The following is an 18,927-nucleotide window of genomic DNA, read 5'->3' on the forward strand; positions in this document are numbered from 1 at the left end:
TCATCTTGGGGTGTCGCCAGAGCTCGTGAAGATCCCGAGTTTCGCCAAACTCGGCGCATCCTGCATAGCACCCCAGCTTCACTTTTGCATGCAGAAAGAAAGTTTTTCTGATAGCCGGTTGTTATTAGAGGGTTGCGCGATTGAAGCTGTCCTGTATGTTGCGCATTCGTTTGCGTGTATACATTGAATGGTATACAATACAGAATAAATAGTCGAAAGTTGGCACTCTGCTTGGTCCCTCCCGTCCTTCCTTGTTTGCGCCAAGCGATCATATCTATGGTCTACTCAGTGATGGTACGACCACAGCGCGATGACGATGTCATGACGACATAGGTATGACAACGACTCTTTGACGAACGATGACGTGATGACCATTGCCAGACGAGAGTCAGATGACAAAAACATGGAATGGCGACGATATAACGACCATGGCGGAATGAGGATCACGACCACATACCTCGTAGACGAACGGATACAGACAGACAGACAGACAGACAGACAGACAGACAGACAGACAGACAGACAGACAGACAGACAGACAGACAGACAAAGAAAGAAAGAAAGAAAGAAAGAAAGAAAGAAAGAAAGAAAGAAAGAAAGAAAGAAAGAAAGAAAGAAAAACAGACACAGATTCAACTGACTAAAGTAGGCAAAGATTGCTAATGGCATTATAAAATCGCGTTTGTAAATGAAATTAAATCTGAAAGGTACTGTTCAATTTGAAAAACAGATGGGCTACGTCATCAAGCGGACATTGCCGAGGAATATCATCCAGCTACTTAGCTTTCAATATTTGCGACACCGCACTGTAGGTTGCCTGACGCTCGCTCCCCGAGCTCCCGCGTACTTGAAGCGTCGACACACGGTAAGCCCCCGTCCAAACTGAAGTGCGAGAATTCCCGCCCGTCAAAATCCTTCATGTAGGTTCTCCTGTCGACGTGTACATTTTAGAGGATTTATACCTGACTCACGCGTCTGGCGGAGTGGAGAACTACAAATTTTACCATAACACCTAAAACTCGAACGACTGCGTAGGATAATTTTCCCGCTTGCAGGGACAGACGGGGACAACCGTTACTGAACGCGCATAGTCGCGTTGTAGTAAGGGCGCACTATTAGTACTGCTTATATAAACGTTATTCCAATTGCGTGACTGGGAATGGTACGTCATGCGAATGGTTATCATGAGTTCCGCTTTAGCGTTGTCACAGATTTCGTGTCACTTTGTCTTTTATCGAGTCTGGAACACTAACCTATGATGCAACACATATGTAGACGTACGTGTATTTCGAAGGCGAAGCTTTTCCTTGTGTCCGTTTAGTGCATATGGTTCATTTACTCTCGAGCTCGTAACGGTGCTATTTAAACGTGTGCCTTGAAGTATGCAGTTAAAAAGCTATTTCCGCAACTTGAATAATCATTCAAGTTAGCATTACAATTTCCTCTCGCAGTAACGTCCTTCTCAAGTGATTCACCGGAAAAGGCAAAATCAAATAAATAACAAAATACTTCCTAGGAAACTAAATAGGTTCAGTAGATATTTCATAGCGCGTAGCACCCTGCACCAGATGGTGAGTCTCATCAGCAGTATGTTCTGAATGATGAATTGTCGGTGTTGCCAAACTTTGCGGGCCATGAAATATTTCGGTACGTCGTGAACCACGTTATTTAGACAAGGGTCTAAAAAAAAGGCTTCGCTCTCTCCAACGATCAATTTAGAAGACGTTGATGTTGAGTTTGCGGAAGGACTTGATTCTGCTCTTTACCACGTATGTCAATTATGAAAGCAGTAACAAGAGTGCTCTGGGTTGAACATCAGAAAGTAAAAAGAAAAGCTTTGCATACTGTAGAATCTCTGCTTAAGTCATGCTAGACATTCGTAAAACTAGTTGTAGTTACAAACAATAACACGCAAAGGATGTTTCCTAATAAACATAGCACCCCCAAAAAGGAAGTAGTACTACCTAAACGCCATTAATCAGGTTATCGCTGTTTTTGCGACCGGTACACACACCGAAGTTTGATAATTAGATGCGAAGAAAATTGTAATCGATGTCGGTAATAACGAACAAAACTTCACGCTGACAATGTCGTACGTATACAACCACAGCATGTATACAATCACAGCGCACGGCACTATTGCCTTCAGGCCACGCGCATTTCTCTTTGGCTTGGGGATCAAAACGACGCAGCTATAGTGACCGATTTCCTCGCTACAAACAAATGCACTGAACAAAAATCAAAACGCGAACGTAATTCAACACTGCCAGTGGCTCCCCAGGCGGTCGAGTCTATTGCTACACTAACGAAAGTTCTCTTCAAATTAAATACGTTATATTTCGACACTGCGGGTGTCCCTTGAATATGAAAAAAAGAAAAAGGTCCACAGTTCAGCGCTCCATCTGGATGGCGATGAGCGTCCGGCCTTCGGTTTCGGGCGCCAGCGCGAACACGGCCACGGCACAGGCCAGCAGCAGCGCGCAAAACGGCAGCGAGCCGCTGTAGCGAGCCGCCGTGAGCACCCAGCCGTCCAAGTGCACGAACACGAACGCGAGCAGCCAGCGGCCCGTCCAGGCGCCCGCCACGCCCACGGTCCGCACGCGACCGGGCAGCAGCTCGGCGACCAGCAGCGCCGGCACGTGGCACAGCCCTATGGAGTAGCTGGCCAGCAGCAGGCCGACGGCACGCACGCCGGGCCAGTTGGTCTGTCCGGGTGGCTCGTCCCGGGACCAGACGCTGCGCAACGCCGGGCGTTTGGTATACGTCGATTGGCCAGAGGTTCGTGTGTTCGGTGGCACGCGCAGTCATACCGATCCCAATGGGGACCGAGCAAAGTGCCAATGGTCAACAATAAAGGCGCAAGTGATCTTTATGCATTGGTCAGGCGCGTTCCTTCAAAAGACTGGCCAATGAATGGGCTCGCTTCATGAAACAAATACAGAAAGATTTATAATCCCGTGACCAGTCTAAGAATAATAAGACCGATAAGATTTGTGATAACTATCTTTGCGAACATGCGATCATCAGTGTTGTTAAAGAGGACTTAACAATAAGAAATGGCAATGGAGGCTTTCCAAATTTTCCACCAACTCATTACCTTCAGCTTGAATAGCAGCAGCGATAACAATCCAAGATTCGTCAATCCATGCCGAGTAGTACACCCAAGTATACACCAGTGTTGCGCCTTTTTATCACGCGCATTCTGAGACGTATTCTTATACTCAAAACCGTTGTTGGGAACAACTCATCAAGCACGCATAGTGGTATTGGACTGACTCTGACTAGGACTGCTCAACCACAAGCAAATGTTATCGACCACTACGGCCTCTATCTCAGCCGCAACGTCACCAGAGCGACCACGTTCATTCTTGCAAAAACACACACTACAGAAAGAACCAGCTGAAGCTTATTCACTGCCAAAACAATGAGCAAACCAGTTTGTTACGCTCTACTTTACCACCGCCCACTGCCTTTTAATACTGGCATTCGTTGCTCGACTCATGGCGTCTCTGCAGAGAAATAGCCGTGTTTCCCAGCCTTCCCGTCTACCTCTCGCTCTGCTCTGCCCAGCGCGGTTCTCACCTGAACGCGAGGTGGTCGAGCGGACGCAGTAAGGCCACGCACATGGCTGTCATAACGGCAGAGAGGAGCAGCAGGTGTCGCCGTCCCGCCAGCCACGTGACAGAGGCGAAGCCTGCCGACAGCACCACGTGACCTCCGAGCATCCATAGCGCCGCCAGCTTCGCCGCCTTCTTGTCGGCCACCAGGACCTCCATTACCTGGACTGCGCGCAGCAGAACGAGCTGCACACAGGACAGGCACGGCACCAGCTGCACCAGCACGCCCAGGGCGAGCCGCCTGCCGTACAACACGGAGGGTCGCGAAGTGAGCAGTTGGCGTCCCTGCCTGCTCTTATATCGTAACAGCGCCAAAATTACCGAAAACACTTGTGCCCACGGAGTGAGCCTCGGGAGTTACCTCCAGGACAAGAAAAAAAAAAGAAAGCTGATCCCACGCCCAAGTCGGAATCTATATGAAGCGAAGCATTACTAAAGCGACAAATTAAATGCTATATAACTAACGAAGTAATTCTCTCTCGACCTCAGATAGGCCACACGCGAATCAAACAAAATTACTTTTTGAGTCTGGGGGAACAACCAACATGTGACAAATGCCATGAACCGTTAATAGTAATACACATTCTAATCGCGTGTCCACATCTCGAAATGCACGGACGAAACTACTTCCGCGTATTGTACAAGTCATACACCCCGTTTCACCCGATGCTGATGTTAGGGGATGATGCACTGATACCTGTAACTGATGTGATCGGCTTTTCAGACGAAACAGATTTTTTAAGTAAGCTTTAATTATTGCGGGGTATCCTGCATTTACTAACGATATTTCATCACCCTTTGTCTGGCGCAGCATAGCCTTAGTCGCTTTTGCACCAATAAATCCAATTTAACTAACTAACCAGCTATATAACCACCGCGGATGCGCACAATTGCGTTTATTTTCGTCCACTGCAACGTGTACTATATAATGCAATGTTCTTGTCATTGCATATGAAACGTCAAAATTTTAATCTCATACTGTTCTTATATTTATGCGCAACTCACTTCACAAGTTATGCCAAAATTCACACACCAAATCAGGTGTATGCGGACTGTGAGAAGTCTGCGCAGTGATGTTACAAGGATGAAGGGAGAAATGATTTTAAGAGAGCGTTTTGCTAGGTGTTTGGATCCCACCGATGGCATCGGTTGTTGGGAACTCGGCGCTGACGCCCGTGGTTGTACCTGGGTCGCAAGCCCCAAGGGTAGCGTTGGCCTGGCGGCCTGGGGTACAACTGGAAGCATCCGAAGGTCCCGGCAAAGCATGAGTCGACTGGTAACAACAAAACAACTTGTTTATTTTAACATCGCAAAGAGTTGGCGGTCAGGTTGACCGAAGAAGAGAGACGGGAGAGCACTTTACTCAACAGAAGAAATCGGAGCCCTCCCTTTGGCGTCCGGGGGCAGCTGTTTTTATACTCTCGCAGTTGAGGGCAAGAAGGAACCCCTCAATAGACGAGCACGTGAATGTACAATGGGCTAATGGTGACGCACACTGTCGTAGCGCTGCCGGTCGGGCACAATGACTGGAATGAGAGGGTGATCCCTGCTTTCGCATCGCCTGGTTCAGGCACAATGACTGGAAGGGGAGGATGACCCCTGCTGTCGCATCGCCTGGTTCGGGCACAATGGCACATACACTCACACACGCACATGAAGACACGTGGCATCGGAACATGCCTGGAAACGCCTGGAAACACCTGGCGGGGAGCGTTGCGGCGACGACGATCGGGCCAAAATGTCTGCCGCCCCGCCGCAGTCGCGCCGGCAAAACCGCGTGTCGCAGGCGAAACGCAACATAGGCTAGTTGTCTCTATTTCGCCTAGTCGTCTAAGATGCGCACTTGTTAAACTTGCACGAATGGGGACGACTGGTGTGTGCACAGAGAATTGCGAGACATACCCAAATGCGCTCAATCAAGACAGAAAATTGGGCAAGTTGGTATTGGTTGACTACATTTACGTAAAACGCAAAGAAAAACGGAGCGACGGTTGAAGGAGGCACTGTGGTGATCGCGTGTGTCTCGTTCTAGTTGCACTGATGGTTCGTGTACCACGTTTAAATATGGTAAACATACCGAAATACAATTATGAATTATGCACGAAGGATTCTGTATCATTTACGGATTGCACATATTCAAGGCCAAAGAGAAAAGAAGCTTCACTGTAAAACTTCCTTGTACGTGACACTTGAATATCACTTTGCTCTCTGCATTTTCCCCTGGCTTTCAGTCATCTTTAGCACTACCCGGCCGACACGTCAATGAGTAGCGACCAGCGAAAATAAAGCTTTTGTTTAGCCTCGCGGAGAGCGTGTGCGTGTGAATGGGCAAGATTATTGCCTGTTTTTTAACAACTACGCAGTACAACTTCATTGCTGAAACTTTACGTTTTGAACACTTGGATAGGGTATGGTCGAGGTACGAGTTGGTACAGAGAGCTGCGACGTTAAGTGTTATCAGCGGAGAGTTCATGACCATTGTACGAAATAGAGGACTGAACAGAAGACAAACTATCTTTAGCAGGTTTACACAACCGTGAGCTACAAGAGCTATGGCATTAAGGGTTGTGCCATAACACTATCAGTAGCGATATGACACTGGTGCCTTCCGAATTTCAAGCTCTGAGAGTGTGCCATTTCATCAGTTTAGGCTGTTGGTCAGTGCGCAGTACTTTCTGCTATGGCCAGCCGCTCCTCCCATAGCACGAACTCGTTCACTTGTACACTGCCTTTATGCACATCAGTGGCAGATTGCAGGATTCACGAACCGGCGAGCTCTCCTCTATTTTAAACTCCTCCACTTGGCCCACCGACTCGGTTTCTCAGAGTGAAGTACGAAGCCGCTCGTCAAATTAAATTACGTGGAACGCATTTTCTGCGTGATTTCGACACCCCGCCATCTGGCGTCGGTGCGTCCACGTTGCGTTGGGCGATGGTCGCTCTGCCATTTTTATACTCGCAGACAACTTTCAATAGCAATGAAGTGAAAGCTACGCAGCCTAACCACGCATATCTATAAGAGCACTCCTGAAAAAAAAATAAGTCGCAGTTTCGCCCGAAAGGCGTAGTAGCATCTATTGCGATAGCAAATTAGTGGACACCTATACGAAGTAAGGAGAGTAGCTTTATTGGCCGTAAGAACTTGCAAACATACATATACTAACTAAATTAAAAAGCACGCTGCAACGCGCGCACAAGCAAACTTGAACAAATCTCATCCGACGACCGCGGAAACGCGCGGTCAAAACGCCAGCATAAGGAAAGGCGGCAGCAGCAGCGAGCGAAGTGACGTTCGTACTGTTTATCGCTTCAACGCAGAGTGAGCGCCGAGAACACACAGCACGCACAAAGCTACGAGCTCCCGACGCACCCATAGACTCTGCCCCTAACGCAGATCGCTCTCAAGATACAGCCGCCACATACGCAGTTGCAGCCGGAGTAGAACGCCACCCCCTTCGTAGAGCGGGTGAACGTAGGACAAAGGAAAGTAGGTTTTGCACTGGTGCACAATCCCGTCGCCCACACCTAACGAGCAAGTCTTTTCATGCTGACGAGCGTCACGATTAGACACGCCAAGTCTCAGGCGCTTGGCATCCGTTCCATTCGTCGCCGCACGCAGTGAACCGTAACACGTCGGACATCTCCTAGCTCGTCGTGCGTCACTTTCGTTCCATGTTGCTATGATTCCTCTACCAGCAGCGTTCGTAAAATAAATGCCAAGCATTGAGAACAGTTGACATTATGCATTCCGGGACTATGCGATTTACTTTTATATAGAATCCGAAGATAAGCATTAATACGCGTGACAATCCCCCTCGAATACAGGAAGTACAGAATACAACCCCGAACCAGAATGAAGTTGTCAGTTGGCTTCAATACGCACCTCGATGATCCATAACGTAAGAAATTGGTATGTAAGTAGACGCAGCTCCTTCTAGAATATGTAAGCGTTTCACAAGCAACTCATCACGACCGACACCCATCGCACATTTTTTAGAAGAGCGATTCCTACATTATCCGAACTACCATACTCTAACAGGAGTCCAGAAAACAGTGTATTTCGGGTGTTTTTGTGCATACACCGAAACCATAATCGTAGGCACCTTCTTGCGACAATAAGTGAAAACTATGGAAGCAAAGCCAGCACATGTAAGATCACTGCTAAATATTGCCTCACTTTCTTATCAGCATTGTTTTAGTGCGCACAAGGGCAAAGAATATAGATGGAGCGAAATGGAGAAAGTACTCCAATGATTTTTAAGCATGATATGCTTCATTGGTTCCTCTTCCGCGTTTATACGCACATGCGAAACCGTCGCACGTGGAAGCTAAGCCGACTCATTATCTGCTCCAAGAAATCGAAAGCGTCGTGAAGCTGTGCCGGACAGCACTCCGCGCAGTAATAGCTCCACCCCCGCAGCTTTCGTCGGCGCTTGCAGAAAGTTGTCGCGCGTACTCGCCTGGCTGACGTGGCCGCCGGCACGCTGTCCCACGCGTTCTTCATATCGCGCGCTCCCCGGACATTGAACTCTGGCGGCACGTTCGCTCCGTACAGGCGGTAGAGCGCATGCGCGGCTTCAGAAAGCAGGTCGTTGCGCATCAGCCACTGGGGGCTGTTCAGCACGCGGCTCTGCAGGCACACGAACAGCAGAGGGGGCAGCACGCACAGCCCGGCCTGCACCTCCCACGAGCAGCAGTAGCCGAGCACGTAGGCCATCAGGATGCCCGCGTTGCGCGTTACCTGCGGTTGAAAGCAACGTTTCTAGGCACAAGGCTGTTAGATTAGGGCAGAGGCGTGGGCGACTCGGTCCTTGTTCATAACGGGCGGTGTTTGCGTAGCGCACGAAAGTGGGAAAGGAAGGACAGAGACAAGTAAAGAGCGCTAGCATCCGACGGAGCTTTATTTGCGGCCGAGCATAATATATATGTGCGCGGCAAACAGGAAAACACGCAGGAAAGAGGGGGGATACGCAGAACCAGTATACCAAGTCAAATCAGTTCGCGTGCCCACGATTGCCCTGCGCTCGGCCAGGTAATCTCGCTCGGGTCGCGACACAGCAATGGAAAAGGTGCTTACACAGCGGACGCCGAGGTTGTGAATGTATACACTTCGCTTCTTTTATTATTTCTCGGGTTAACTGCGGCCTATGCCTTGCCAACTCCACGCACTGATGAAGGAGGGGGGGAGGGTGCACTTGCAATGCCGGCAATGAACAATCCCGGCAATGAACCCGTGAAATAATAGAAGCGGAGTACATTCACAATCTAGGTGACCGGTGCGTAAGCCCCCCTTTCGTTGCTCTGTCACGACCTGAGCTATATTACCTGGCCGAGCGCAGGGCATTCGTGGACACGTGAAGTGTTTTGACTTGACATGCTGGTGCTGCGTATCCCCCATCATTTCTATCTCTTTTCCTGTTTGTCGCGCATGTATATTATGCTCGTCCGCAAATAAAGATCAGTTGGAAGTTAGCGCTCTTTACTCGTCTCTGTCCTTCCTTTCCTAATTTCGTGTGCTCCACAAACACCGCCGTTATGAAGGTTGTTGAAGGAGCAAAAGCAGCCACTAGTGGATTCAATGCATTGTTCGTTCATTCATTCATTCATTCATTCATTCATCTCTTGCTTTAGTGGTTCATTATTTCGCGGTCATTTGTTATTTCGTCTATTCATTCCTTCATTCTTTCGTTCATGCACTCAATTCTGAATATATTCAGTTGTCTATCCCTTCAATGGTCCGTGCAATTATACGTTTACCTGCCGTCGTGGTGCTGCGCATCTCCTCTTCTACTCCAGCTGCGGTGGCTAAGCACGGCCGCGCACGTCCTATCTTGGAGGCAGTCTGCACTAGGTTCGAAGGCCAGCCGACCTGAGATAGTTGATGGCGTTGTGTGCGCTGTGTTTTCGCGCCTAGTTCATGTTGAAGTGAGAGGCAGAACGAAGGGCGATTCCCTCGCCACTGCTGCCACTCTTCATCGCGCCAGCGTTCTGACAGCGAGTGTCCACGTTCGTCGAGTGATCTGCGCACATGATTACGTGCTTCTGCTTGTTAATTTAGTTAGTTAGATAATATACACAGTAGTTTACGGATCTGATAAAACGACTAAACCGTACTTACTATGGCTGCTTAATAAATTGCTGTTGCAATCAGTGCTTCGAATTTCGGGCGAAACTGTGACCTTTTTCATATTTAATTGGATCACAAGAGGCGAGGAGCGCGCAGAAGTGGAGCAGGTTATGGTGGGACCAAGCTACCGCCTTCCAAGTAGACAACCGTGCTAGGAGAGTGGTGCCGGCGTCTACGATTGGTCCGCTTACTCTTGAGCAGCTTGCGGTGGCCGGTCGAAAATCACGGCAGCGTGCAAGGGGGGCTTAAAATGGCGATAAAACGTATCTTCAGCGAAGAATATTTGGCATAGCGACTGCTTTGTACGTGGCGAAAAGGGCTCTACGACGTTATGCTACCGCAGATTTTTTTTTTTTAAACGCAAGGAAACCCATTGTCGCCAGCAGCTCCGGTAACCAGTTCTAGAGCGATCGGCGGGCAATCATCTTGTATTCCTTTCAGTATAGTGCTGTCTCCGGTTGTTCCGAATAACACTCGTTTTGTATAGCACACTAATTAATCTAAGCGCGAACGCATCAGTTTGACGTGGTGGGTTTTCACGGTCTTGTGAGGCCGCGTAACGGACAGGAGAACTGGGCACGACCCGAAACATTTAGGTAGATGGATTCAGATTTAGTAAATATCGCTTTGGCGGCTGCGGACCAATGATAAATAGCGCGTTGTTGCAGCGAATTATTTTTATGTAAAATATTCATTTATTGCTCATACCAGGGTTCTTCAATACTTTTCATCTGGTCACGAAACTTCCCCAAAAGTTTTGTATATAGCGCAGAAGGTGGCATCAGAGGCACAGGGGTAAGTAGAAGGTTAACGATCAGCTGCACCAGATGGCCGGGCTGTGTGCTCTTGCAAATCCTTCACGAGGAAGGGCGCCTCTCGCACATTTATGTCAACATGTTTGTACAGTGAAAATACAACGGAAGCTTTTCGCAAAATAGTTTAATGTGCGATGTGCTTGCTTTAAATTATACAAAGCACCGTTTCATGATTTCCACCGCCCGTTTGCCGCTAGTAGCCTTCCTCGCGAGAACTATTTCGTTCTGCTGTCTCTATTCGCACTTAGATAAGTCAGTTATATTTAGTTAGCCAGTTCAGTATGTTATTATTTCGTGGATTAGTTAGTAAGGTAATTATATATGCTTAATTATTGTAGTTAGGTAGGTTATTAGTGGGTCCTAGCGCATCGTTCGAACAGTTATTCAATTTGTCTGAGTGTCTAGAAACGATTAAAGCTGATCATATTTTGATAGGGGGTGACTTTAACCTTCCACATATTGATTGGTCAAGCAGTGAACCAGTTATACTGCCGGAGGCCGACTATATGCGACTTTTTTTGATATTCTGGACGAGTACACATTTAAACAGTTTGTCCGTGAGGCATCTCGAAATGACGGTACAGGTCATGTTCTTGACTTACTTCTTTGTAATATGCCTAATATTGTATCGAATGTCCAAGTTTTACCCGGTGTTAGCGACCACAATATAGTTGTGGCTGATGTAAATGTTGAGACTATATCTGTTCCCAAAAAAGCTGCCAGAAAGGTGTACGCATATAGTAGAGCAAATTATGACGCAATTAATTCGGAATTTGAAACCTATTTTCCCACTTTTTATACACTAGCAGCCTAACTGAATACTGAACAGTTATGGAACGTGTTTAAACAAAAACCATTTGATCTGCGTGAAACTTTCGTTCCCATTCGAATCTTGTCAACTAAACGCACAAGAGATAAACCATGGTTTAACACTCGGCTGCGAACTCTACTGCGACGTATAAGGCGAATGTACAGGAAATGTAAAAAAAAATAATTCTTTGGAAAACAAGTGTGAGCTAAAAAGAAGGAAACTTAATTTTCAATGTCTAACTAAAGTAGCTAAGAATTCTTACTTCTCGAGTCTTGGTAAGAAACTCGTGGAGGACTCGAAACAGTTTTGCAAATACGTCTCAATGGTAAAGAAAATACATCTATTCCTCCTCTAAAATATTCTCACACAATCGTTGACGATGATGCGTCTAAGGCAGCCATCTTTAGCAATTATTTTTCGTCCGTGTTTAGTCAAAGTTGTTCACGCGTTGTTAACATGGTTTCAACTGAGGCAGAAGTAATGCCTGATGTCACTTTTAGTGGGCTGGTATTCGAAAATTGTTAGAAAATGTCAAATCAGCTAAAGCGTGTGGCCAAGATGATATACCAGCAGCGATAATAAGGAACTGTTCGGCAACGTTACCGTTGTACTTTCACTGTTTATTTCAGAAGCGCTTAGTTGAGAAAGCACTACCACGTGATTGGAAGTTAGCACGTGTGACAGCTGTACATAAGAATGGACCAAGAAATGACGTTGAGAACTACAGGCCGGTGTCGTTAACTAGTATACCATGTAAAATATTTGAACATGTCCTTTATAGTTGTATAATGATACATTTGGTTAAACACAATCTTCTGCATACTAGTCAACACGGATTTCGGCAAGGTTTTTCTTGCTCAACGCAGCTTGTTGAGTTCACGCATGATTTGGCTCCAGCAATAGATAAGCGTAAAGTAGTTGACTGTATTTTCATGGACTTCAAAAAAGCATTAGGTGTTGTTCCTCATGACCTTCTTATTAGTAAATTACGGGCCCATAAACTTAATGAATCTGTTATTGCATGGATAGCCGAATATCTCTCTCAAAGACAGCAGTCGGTAGTTCTCAGCGGTTGTTCCTCCGGATATGTTCCCGTGGCCTCAGAAGTTCCCCAGGGCTCAGTTCTGGGCCCTCTTTTGTTTCTGTTGTATATAAATGATATTACTATTGGCCTCAAAACTTCGTTCAGAATGTTCGCGGATGACTGTGTAGTTTACAGGAGTATAGAGAATGAACGTGATTCAGAATACCTGCAGCATGATTTGAATGTAATATCATCCTGGTGCGCCCATTCAGAAATGTCCTTGAATATTTAAAAAGTGTGTTCACGTCACCTTTACAAGGAAACGTTCATATCAGTTGAATACGTACCCCGTAAATAGCACTACTTTAAGCACGGCCAGGGAATATAAATATCTAGGAGTCTAACGAGTGATTTGAGGTGGACTAGGCACGTTCACAACATCAAAGTTAAGGCTACACGTGTTTTGGGTTTTTTTAGGCAAAATTTCAGCGAACTTCCATTTAACTTAAAAGAACAACTCTATTTCACTCATGTGCGCTCATTGTTCGAGTACGCATGCGTTTGCTGGGATCCGTATACCAAAGAGCTGGCCGATACACTTGAAAAAATACAGAATAGGGCAGTGCGATTCTTTCTAGGTAATTGGTATCGGCAACTTAGTATGAGAGAAAGCAAAAGTAAACTTAAATGGGAGGACTTGAAAGATCGTAGAAGAAAGCTCAGGTTGAAATTTTTCCATAATATCTACCATTCTAAAGCTGGAATCGATAAGGAGAAGTACATCCAAGAGCCATCCTATATATCCCAAAGAAGGGACCACAGTCTCAAAGTAAATGAATTTTCCTTTAAAGGTGACATCCTGCGCTATTCGTTTTTTGTTAGATGTATAAGAGAGTGGAATGGGGGGGGATCTTCCGCCTATGATTGTATCCATTGTGTTGAATAATAATTTTTACCACGCTTTGTGTAATTAGTTTCTTTATTGGTCTCAAATATGATGCTTATTTTATGTATCCCCCTGCTGTAATGCCTGCAAAGGCGAAGCAAGTATCAAATAAATAAATAAATAAATAGTGAATAGTGAATTCACTATTTATTTATTTATTTATTCACCGGGGCTGTTGGAGAAATATGGGAGAGGCCTTTGCCCTGCAGTGGGCGTAACCAGGCTGATGATGATGATGATGATGATGAGTGAATTCAGTTAGATAACTTACTTAATTAGTTGATTGGCTTTTTCGCTTCATTAGTTAATTAGTTTTGTTAGTTACCTTATTTATTTAGTTAAAAATTATGGGGTTTTACGTGCCAAAACCACTTTCTGATTATGAGACACGCCGTAGTGGAGGACTCGGAAATTTCGACCACCTGGGGTTCTTTAACGTGCACCTAAATCTAAGTACATACCCGCCGTGGTTGCTCAGTGGCTATGGTATTAGGCTGCTGAGCACGAGGTCGCGGGATCGAATTCCGGCCACGGCGGCCGCAGTTCGATGGGTGCGAAATGCGAAAACACCCGTGTATTTAGATTTAGGTGCACGTTAAAGAAGCCCAGGTGGTCAAAATTTCCGGAGTCCCCCACTACGGCGTGCCTCATAATCAGAAAGTGTTTTTGGCATGTAAAACACCATAATTAATTAAATCTAGGTACACAGGTGTTTTCACATTTCGCCCCTAGCGAAATGCGGCCGCCGTGGCCGGGATTCGATCCCGCGACCTATTTATTTAGTTAGTATAGATGGTGTACTACTTAATAATAAGTGAGTGTTGGTTGAGTTTGTTTTCTTACTATAGTTTCTTACGTTACGTATTATTGAGTTTGGTTAGTTACTGTAGTTGCTAGATAAGTTAGTAATTATTGTCAGCTATTAGCTTGATAGTTAATTTAGTATTTACCTATTTGTATGGTTACTTCATCAGTTGATTAGATATTCTAGTTCAGTAATTAGTTGGTAATTCGTTTAGTGATAAGTTAGTAATTTCGTAATTATATTAGTAATTCATTTAGTAATCAGTCAATTCGCTTGCTTTCTCAGTTTAGTAATTACCTATTTGTTTCATGAGTTAATAAGTTGGTTAGCTTTGTTAGTTTCAAACGCAGTTTTTTCTCACGCGCACTTAGACAAAAGTGCGACGTGAACTTGCTCTGAAGTCGATCTCTAACAATGGAGTAGCCGAAGTGTACGATTTGAACAATGAATTAAGCCGCTGTTGCGAACGTAATTGAACCTGGAAATGAAGCAAATCGTGGTAGTTGTTTGAAAATTGTTCGCGTTCGAGTTTCTCAATAATTTGCAGAAACAGGGCGGCGATTTGCACGTTGCGTCGACAACATTCACATGCCGATACAGGCAGTCGACCCTTGCGCAATAGCGAGCGTCTTCGGCGTCCGTTCGGCGTCTGCTCCAGTCCACCTCCTACTTGCGCCTGCGCCGCGGTGGGTCCACCGCGGGCGCTAGCTGAAGCTCTACCGCAGCATTACGCGGAAGTTTCGTGGCCAGATGAAAAGTATTGAAGGGCCCTGGTCATACTGAACTTGAGTTTCACGTCTGAGCGTAGCATACGCAGGCAGACCCCATGTAGCACGTGATGTAAAGATCACCTCTCCTCTGCAAGGTATTATATAATGTCTAAAAGACGTGATTATCATGAAATCTACAGTGCGTCACTTGTAATAAATCCCCATTTTTGTCTTGCTAAAGCTTCATGTACGCCGGTTCCAATGGGGCATGGGATTTGCATGTTCCTTCTTTACCCAGAGTAGGAAAGCAGGAAGAGGGCTATTAGGAAATTGCATTTTTTTATTTCTGTTAGAGTATTGAGTATGTAAATGTTCAGCATTTAGGTACTACGAAGTCTTACATGGCACATGCAGCAGTGTTACGTGCCGGACAGTGCTGGTGGGTATTTCCTTCTTGATAATGCGCGCAGAAAAACCTATGCATGATTATTATTATTTTTTTTGTTTCACGACCCTTCAACCTATCTCTCGCCTTCTGTCAAGAAACGCACAATAAGTGGCACGTTTGGGTCGCCATACCTCTACCAGTCCGAGGAAGAAGGCCCTGCGACGGCTGGGGCAGATATCGGCCACGTACAGACCAACGCAGCTGGAGAGGGCGCCTAGGAAGATACCGGACATGATGCGCGCCACGAACAGCGAAACTGTGTTGGAGCAGAAGAGCAGCGTGACCCAGCTGGCCAGCAGGCCAAAGGAGGCCAGCAACAGCGTCAACCGGTTTCCCACCATGTCCAGTAGCAGTCCTGCATGCACACACGACTGGTGTAGTTCCTGAGAGCAAGTGAAGGTTCCTATCTCCAGGATGACTGCTAAACGGGCTCTAAAGAACAAAGTTACGTTAACCTTCATCAGTTAATTGAACTTCTGCAAGCGAAAAAAGACCGTGACGTGAGGCAAGGCATCAAGCCTACGCTCTCGCGGGCTTGAACATCAAAAAATAGCAATAATCAAAGTTAAATGACCGGGTTTTGCGTGCCAACGCAGACACGATCAGGAGCGCCGAAAGCGGCGTGAACACCATGGCACCTCCCTGCTGGACGAGATGAGACCGAAGCAACATCGTCGACTCTTTTCGGCGCCCATAGAGAGAATTAGGTAGGTTTAGGGGTGGGTTCATGTGTTCGTGTATTGTCCAGTATGCTATATGAACAGGTGCGATATTCTCGAAGAACGCTCTAGGAGATACGTTCATTTTCGCGAGAAAAGGAGGAGAAGGAAGAGGAGGAAGAACTTCTATTGGTCAAAGGTTTTAGGTGTGGTCTCGCCACTAGGTGACTGTCAGCCCTTCGGCTATGACGACCTCCTCGGCTGGGGCGACGGCGGAGATGAGGATCTTTGGGTAGGAGCTGAGGAGCCTGGGGTGTGGGGTTTAAGGGTCGTTTAGGGCGTTTGGGACGCGTCCACTTGATGTGGAATTGATTTTCCAAAGGGGAAATCACGCCACTTACATTTTCTTCAGAATTGACCTGGGTGGGGGAACATGGGAACGTCTCTGTTCGGAGTCGTCGCCAGGCTACCTTCCGTCCCTTATCTAGCTGTGCATCTCCCGGAGGGAAGGTTCTGCCATTTAGCCTAAAGTTCTGTGTAATTTCCTGGTGGGACTGTAGCCTGTCTCGGCTTCCCCGTACTCTGCGATTTTCGTCTTTTTTTTTGCGACAGCGTTCCTGTGGCTGTGCTAGGACAGCGCGCTTGGCAATGTGCCAAGTACTCTGCATGTCGCTCGTAGACATCGATGCACCCGGCGTCGGTCACGCGAAATATCGCGAAAGTGAAAGCATCCCCAAGAGTGGTCTCACCAAGGAACGTATATGCAAATCCCAGAGAGTAGTCACTCAAGAACCACCCCAGTGTGCATGAACACATCAATTCAGCAGGAAAGCGGCAGCGTGCGTGCGCGCAATGCTCGTGCCAGCAGCGGAAGGCGGAATAATTCCGCCGTTATTTAGAGATGCCAAGCCAATCAGTGGAGCGTGACGGTGCGTCAGCTTCATTTCGATGCTTTCGCAGCCAGCGCACGCAGCGCCAATGCACGCGCCTCTAACGCATGTGGGCCGCGCACGCGCCGTCGATGCCAGGACCGCACGGCGGCGATGGTGACGTCGTGAACGCGCCTACAGTGTCCGTGCGTTTGCTTCCGTAACAAAACAGTATCGCAGGCGCACCCGTGGTGAGTGCGCTGGGCGCGGCCGCCAGGAGCAGCAGGTCGGCAAACCAGCGGTTGTCGGGCGACCGGCGCTCGAGCGTGTACCAGGGCTGGAGCTCGATGGACTGCGCGGCCGTGGACGCGTATCCCAGCGTGGTGCCGGCGGCGCACGATGCCAGGCAGGCGACGAGAATGCAGCTGGTCAGGCAGCCACCACCGCCCTGCTGGATGGGCGGCGTCGCGAGCTCCACCGTCTGCGGCGAGGCCGGCGTGCCTCCCCGCACCGAAGGCTGCCAGTTGCGCAGAGCCTCCATGGCCTTCTCGCCCGGGTACTGCTCGATGGACTGGATGGCAGACAGCGGCTCCGCGGCATCCTCGCCGGTGGACGCCGCGGCCTCCCTGTGCGCACACTTCCGCTCATTCAGCCGGAATGACGAGAACGATTAATCTATTTTACTCCACCGGGAGTACGAAACATATGTTTCGCCCAGCGATCTTCCGTTGCGACCCTGTTCTGTGCGTACTGACTGCATCCTAAGCCTACACATTTCCTATTCATCATGTCTCAACCTGTTATCCCACAATAAGTGAGAGTGGCGAGGGCGCAATAAACTCTAGCTTGAGGCTAGCGCTTGTCCTATCCTCTTCTATTTTGTGTTCTTCCTTGCGCTGGTCTGTTCCGCGTGACACTGTGGCCGGCATTAAAGAAAAAAGAAGAAACGTCAGTTAGCGAAGTTCTCTCATTCATATTACCTCTGCTCTACCGCTGGTTACACGGTCCTCAATTGTTCGCCGCTCTGGCCATGCGACGCCGGAAATGAGGCAGCCTAGGTAATATCGCACGTGTCTAGGCACATACACTATGCTAACATACTGTCTCAAACTGATTCCTTCCTGTGTCAGTTGTAGGCAGCAAAAAGTATAAGGTACCTCGATGACAGCATTGCAGCATATTACCACCTCGACCGCCTCAAAGCCGTTTGATCAAATCAGTATGTAAATGATTTTATCAGCCTCGCATGACGTTGGCAACGCAGCTGAAATAGTGGCAGACGGTCCGCAAATCAAATACGTAATGTAACAAAAGCTCTACTCCTGACGATACACGTGGCTTCTGATATCCTCAGAAAAGACTACGACACCATTAAAACATCAGCAAGTTAACGACTAAAAACGCGCCCACCATGAACACCAGCGAGATATCAAATGACGCCAGAACCCTCTGCTATAACTCCGATAGTGATTTGTGTCGTTGGAACAAGTACCTAAAATTTTTCACCGTAAGTCAATAGAAATGCTTCTATTGGGACGTCGGTTGGCTGATCAGACGCATCCGTGCTCGCATAGTGTTTCCTGGGTTGGCGAGAGGCAGTTTAGCAACGCAGAAAGCAATTATCACGGTGATCGAACAGCACGAGTTGATCTTGTCTGGGAAATATCAAAAGTAATGATACTATGGTTAGACTAACTTACTGATAAGTTGCAATACATACGCCTTGGTTGCCGTATTTTCAGCCAGGATGTCGACGGAGCAAGGAACGCCGCCAGTCATCAAGGTGGGCAGCTTCTTCTTCTTTCCGCGTGCAAGCGTGGGGCGTGACAGCTATAGCGGAAACTCGTCTTCGTCACGTCGCATACACGTTTGTTATGCATCCGCATAATATGTGTCCTGTGGCGCTGCGCTTCTGCCGGTGCCCCTTTCACCCAAAAGGAAATGATGAAGCTCATTAAGGCCTGCAGGACCAGACCTCTAAAATTCTGGCAGTCCAGAGGGCCCACGAGAGGGCCGTCGGGTTTCACCTGATGGTGCCCGAGTTGGCATAGCCAGGTGACGTTGACTTTATTCGTGTCTATTGTGGACCGTATAAA

At 47.4% G+C, this 18,927-nt stretch overlaps 1 protein-coding gene across 1 annotated transcript; it reads right to left on the minus strand.

Annotated features, from left to right (window-relative positions):
• Positions 1-2,257: 2,257 nt before the first annotated feature.
• On the minus strand, positions 2,258-18,614 carry LOC142574598 (uncharacterized). Its single transcript, XM_075683644.1, has 6 exons — positions 18,552-18,614; positions 17,078-17,457; positions 15,435-15,658; positions 7,922-8,358; positions 3,583-3,858; positions 2,258-2,736 (listed from the first exon to the last, which is right to left on the minus strand). Exons 1-6 carry the CDS (start codon positions 18,608-18,610, stop codon positions 2,391-2,393), a joined length of 1,722 nt encoding a protein of 573 aa, XP_075539759.1. The 5' UTR covers positions 18,611-18,614; the 3' UTR covers positions 2,258-2,390.
• Positions 18,615-18,927: the final 313 nt, after the last annotated feature.

The sequence above is a fragment of the Dermacentor variabilis genome, chromosome 3 (assembly GCF_050947875.1).
Source record: "Dermacentor variabilis isolate Ectoservices chromosome 3, ASM5094787v1, whole genome shotgun sequence".
In the NCBI taxonomy this organism is placed as follows: domain Eukaryota; kingdom Metazoa; phylum Arthropoda; class Arachnida; order Ixodida; family Ixodidae; genus Dermacentor; species Dermacentor variabilis.

Excerpts from the sequence above, each read along its gene's own strand:
- LOC142574598 (XM_075683644.1), bottom strand. The coding sequence starts at position 18,610 with ATGACTGGCGGCGTTCCTTGCTCCGTCGACATCCTGGCTGAAAATACG. Across the intron at positions 15,659-17,077 it reads GCCCAGCGCACTCACCACGG|GACTGCTACTGGACATGGTG; the intron begins GTGCGCCTGCGA and ends GTGTGCATGCAG. Across the intron at positions 8,359-15,434 it reads TCTTCCTCGGACTGGTAGAG|GTAACGCGCAACGCGGGCAT; the intron begins GTATGGCGACCC and ends TTTCAACCGCAG.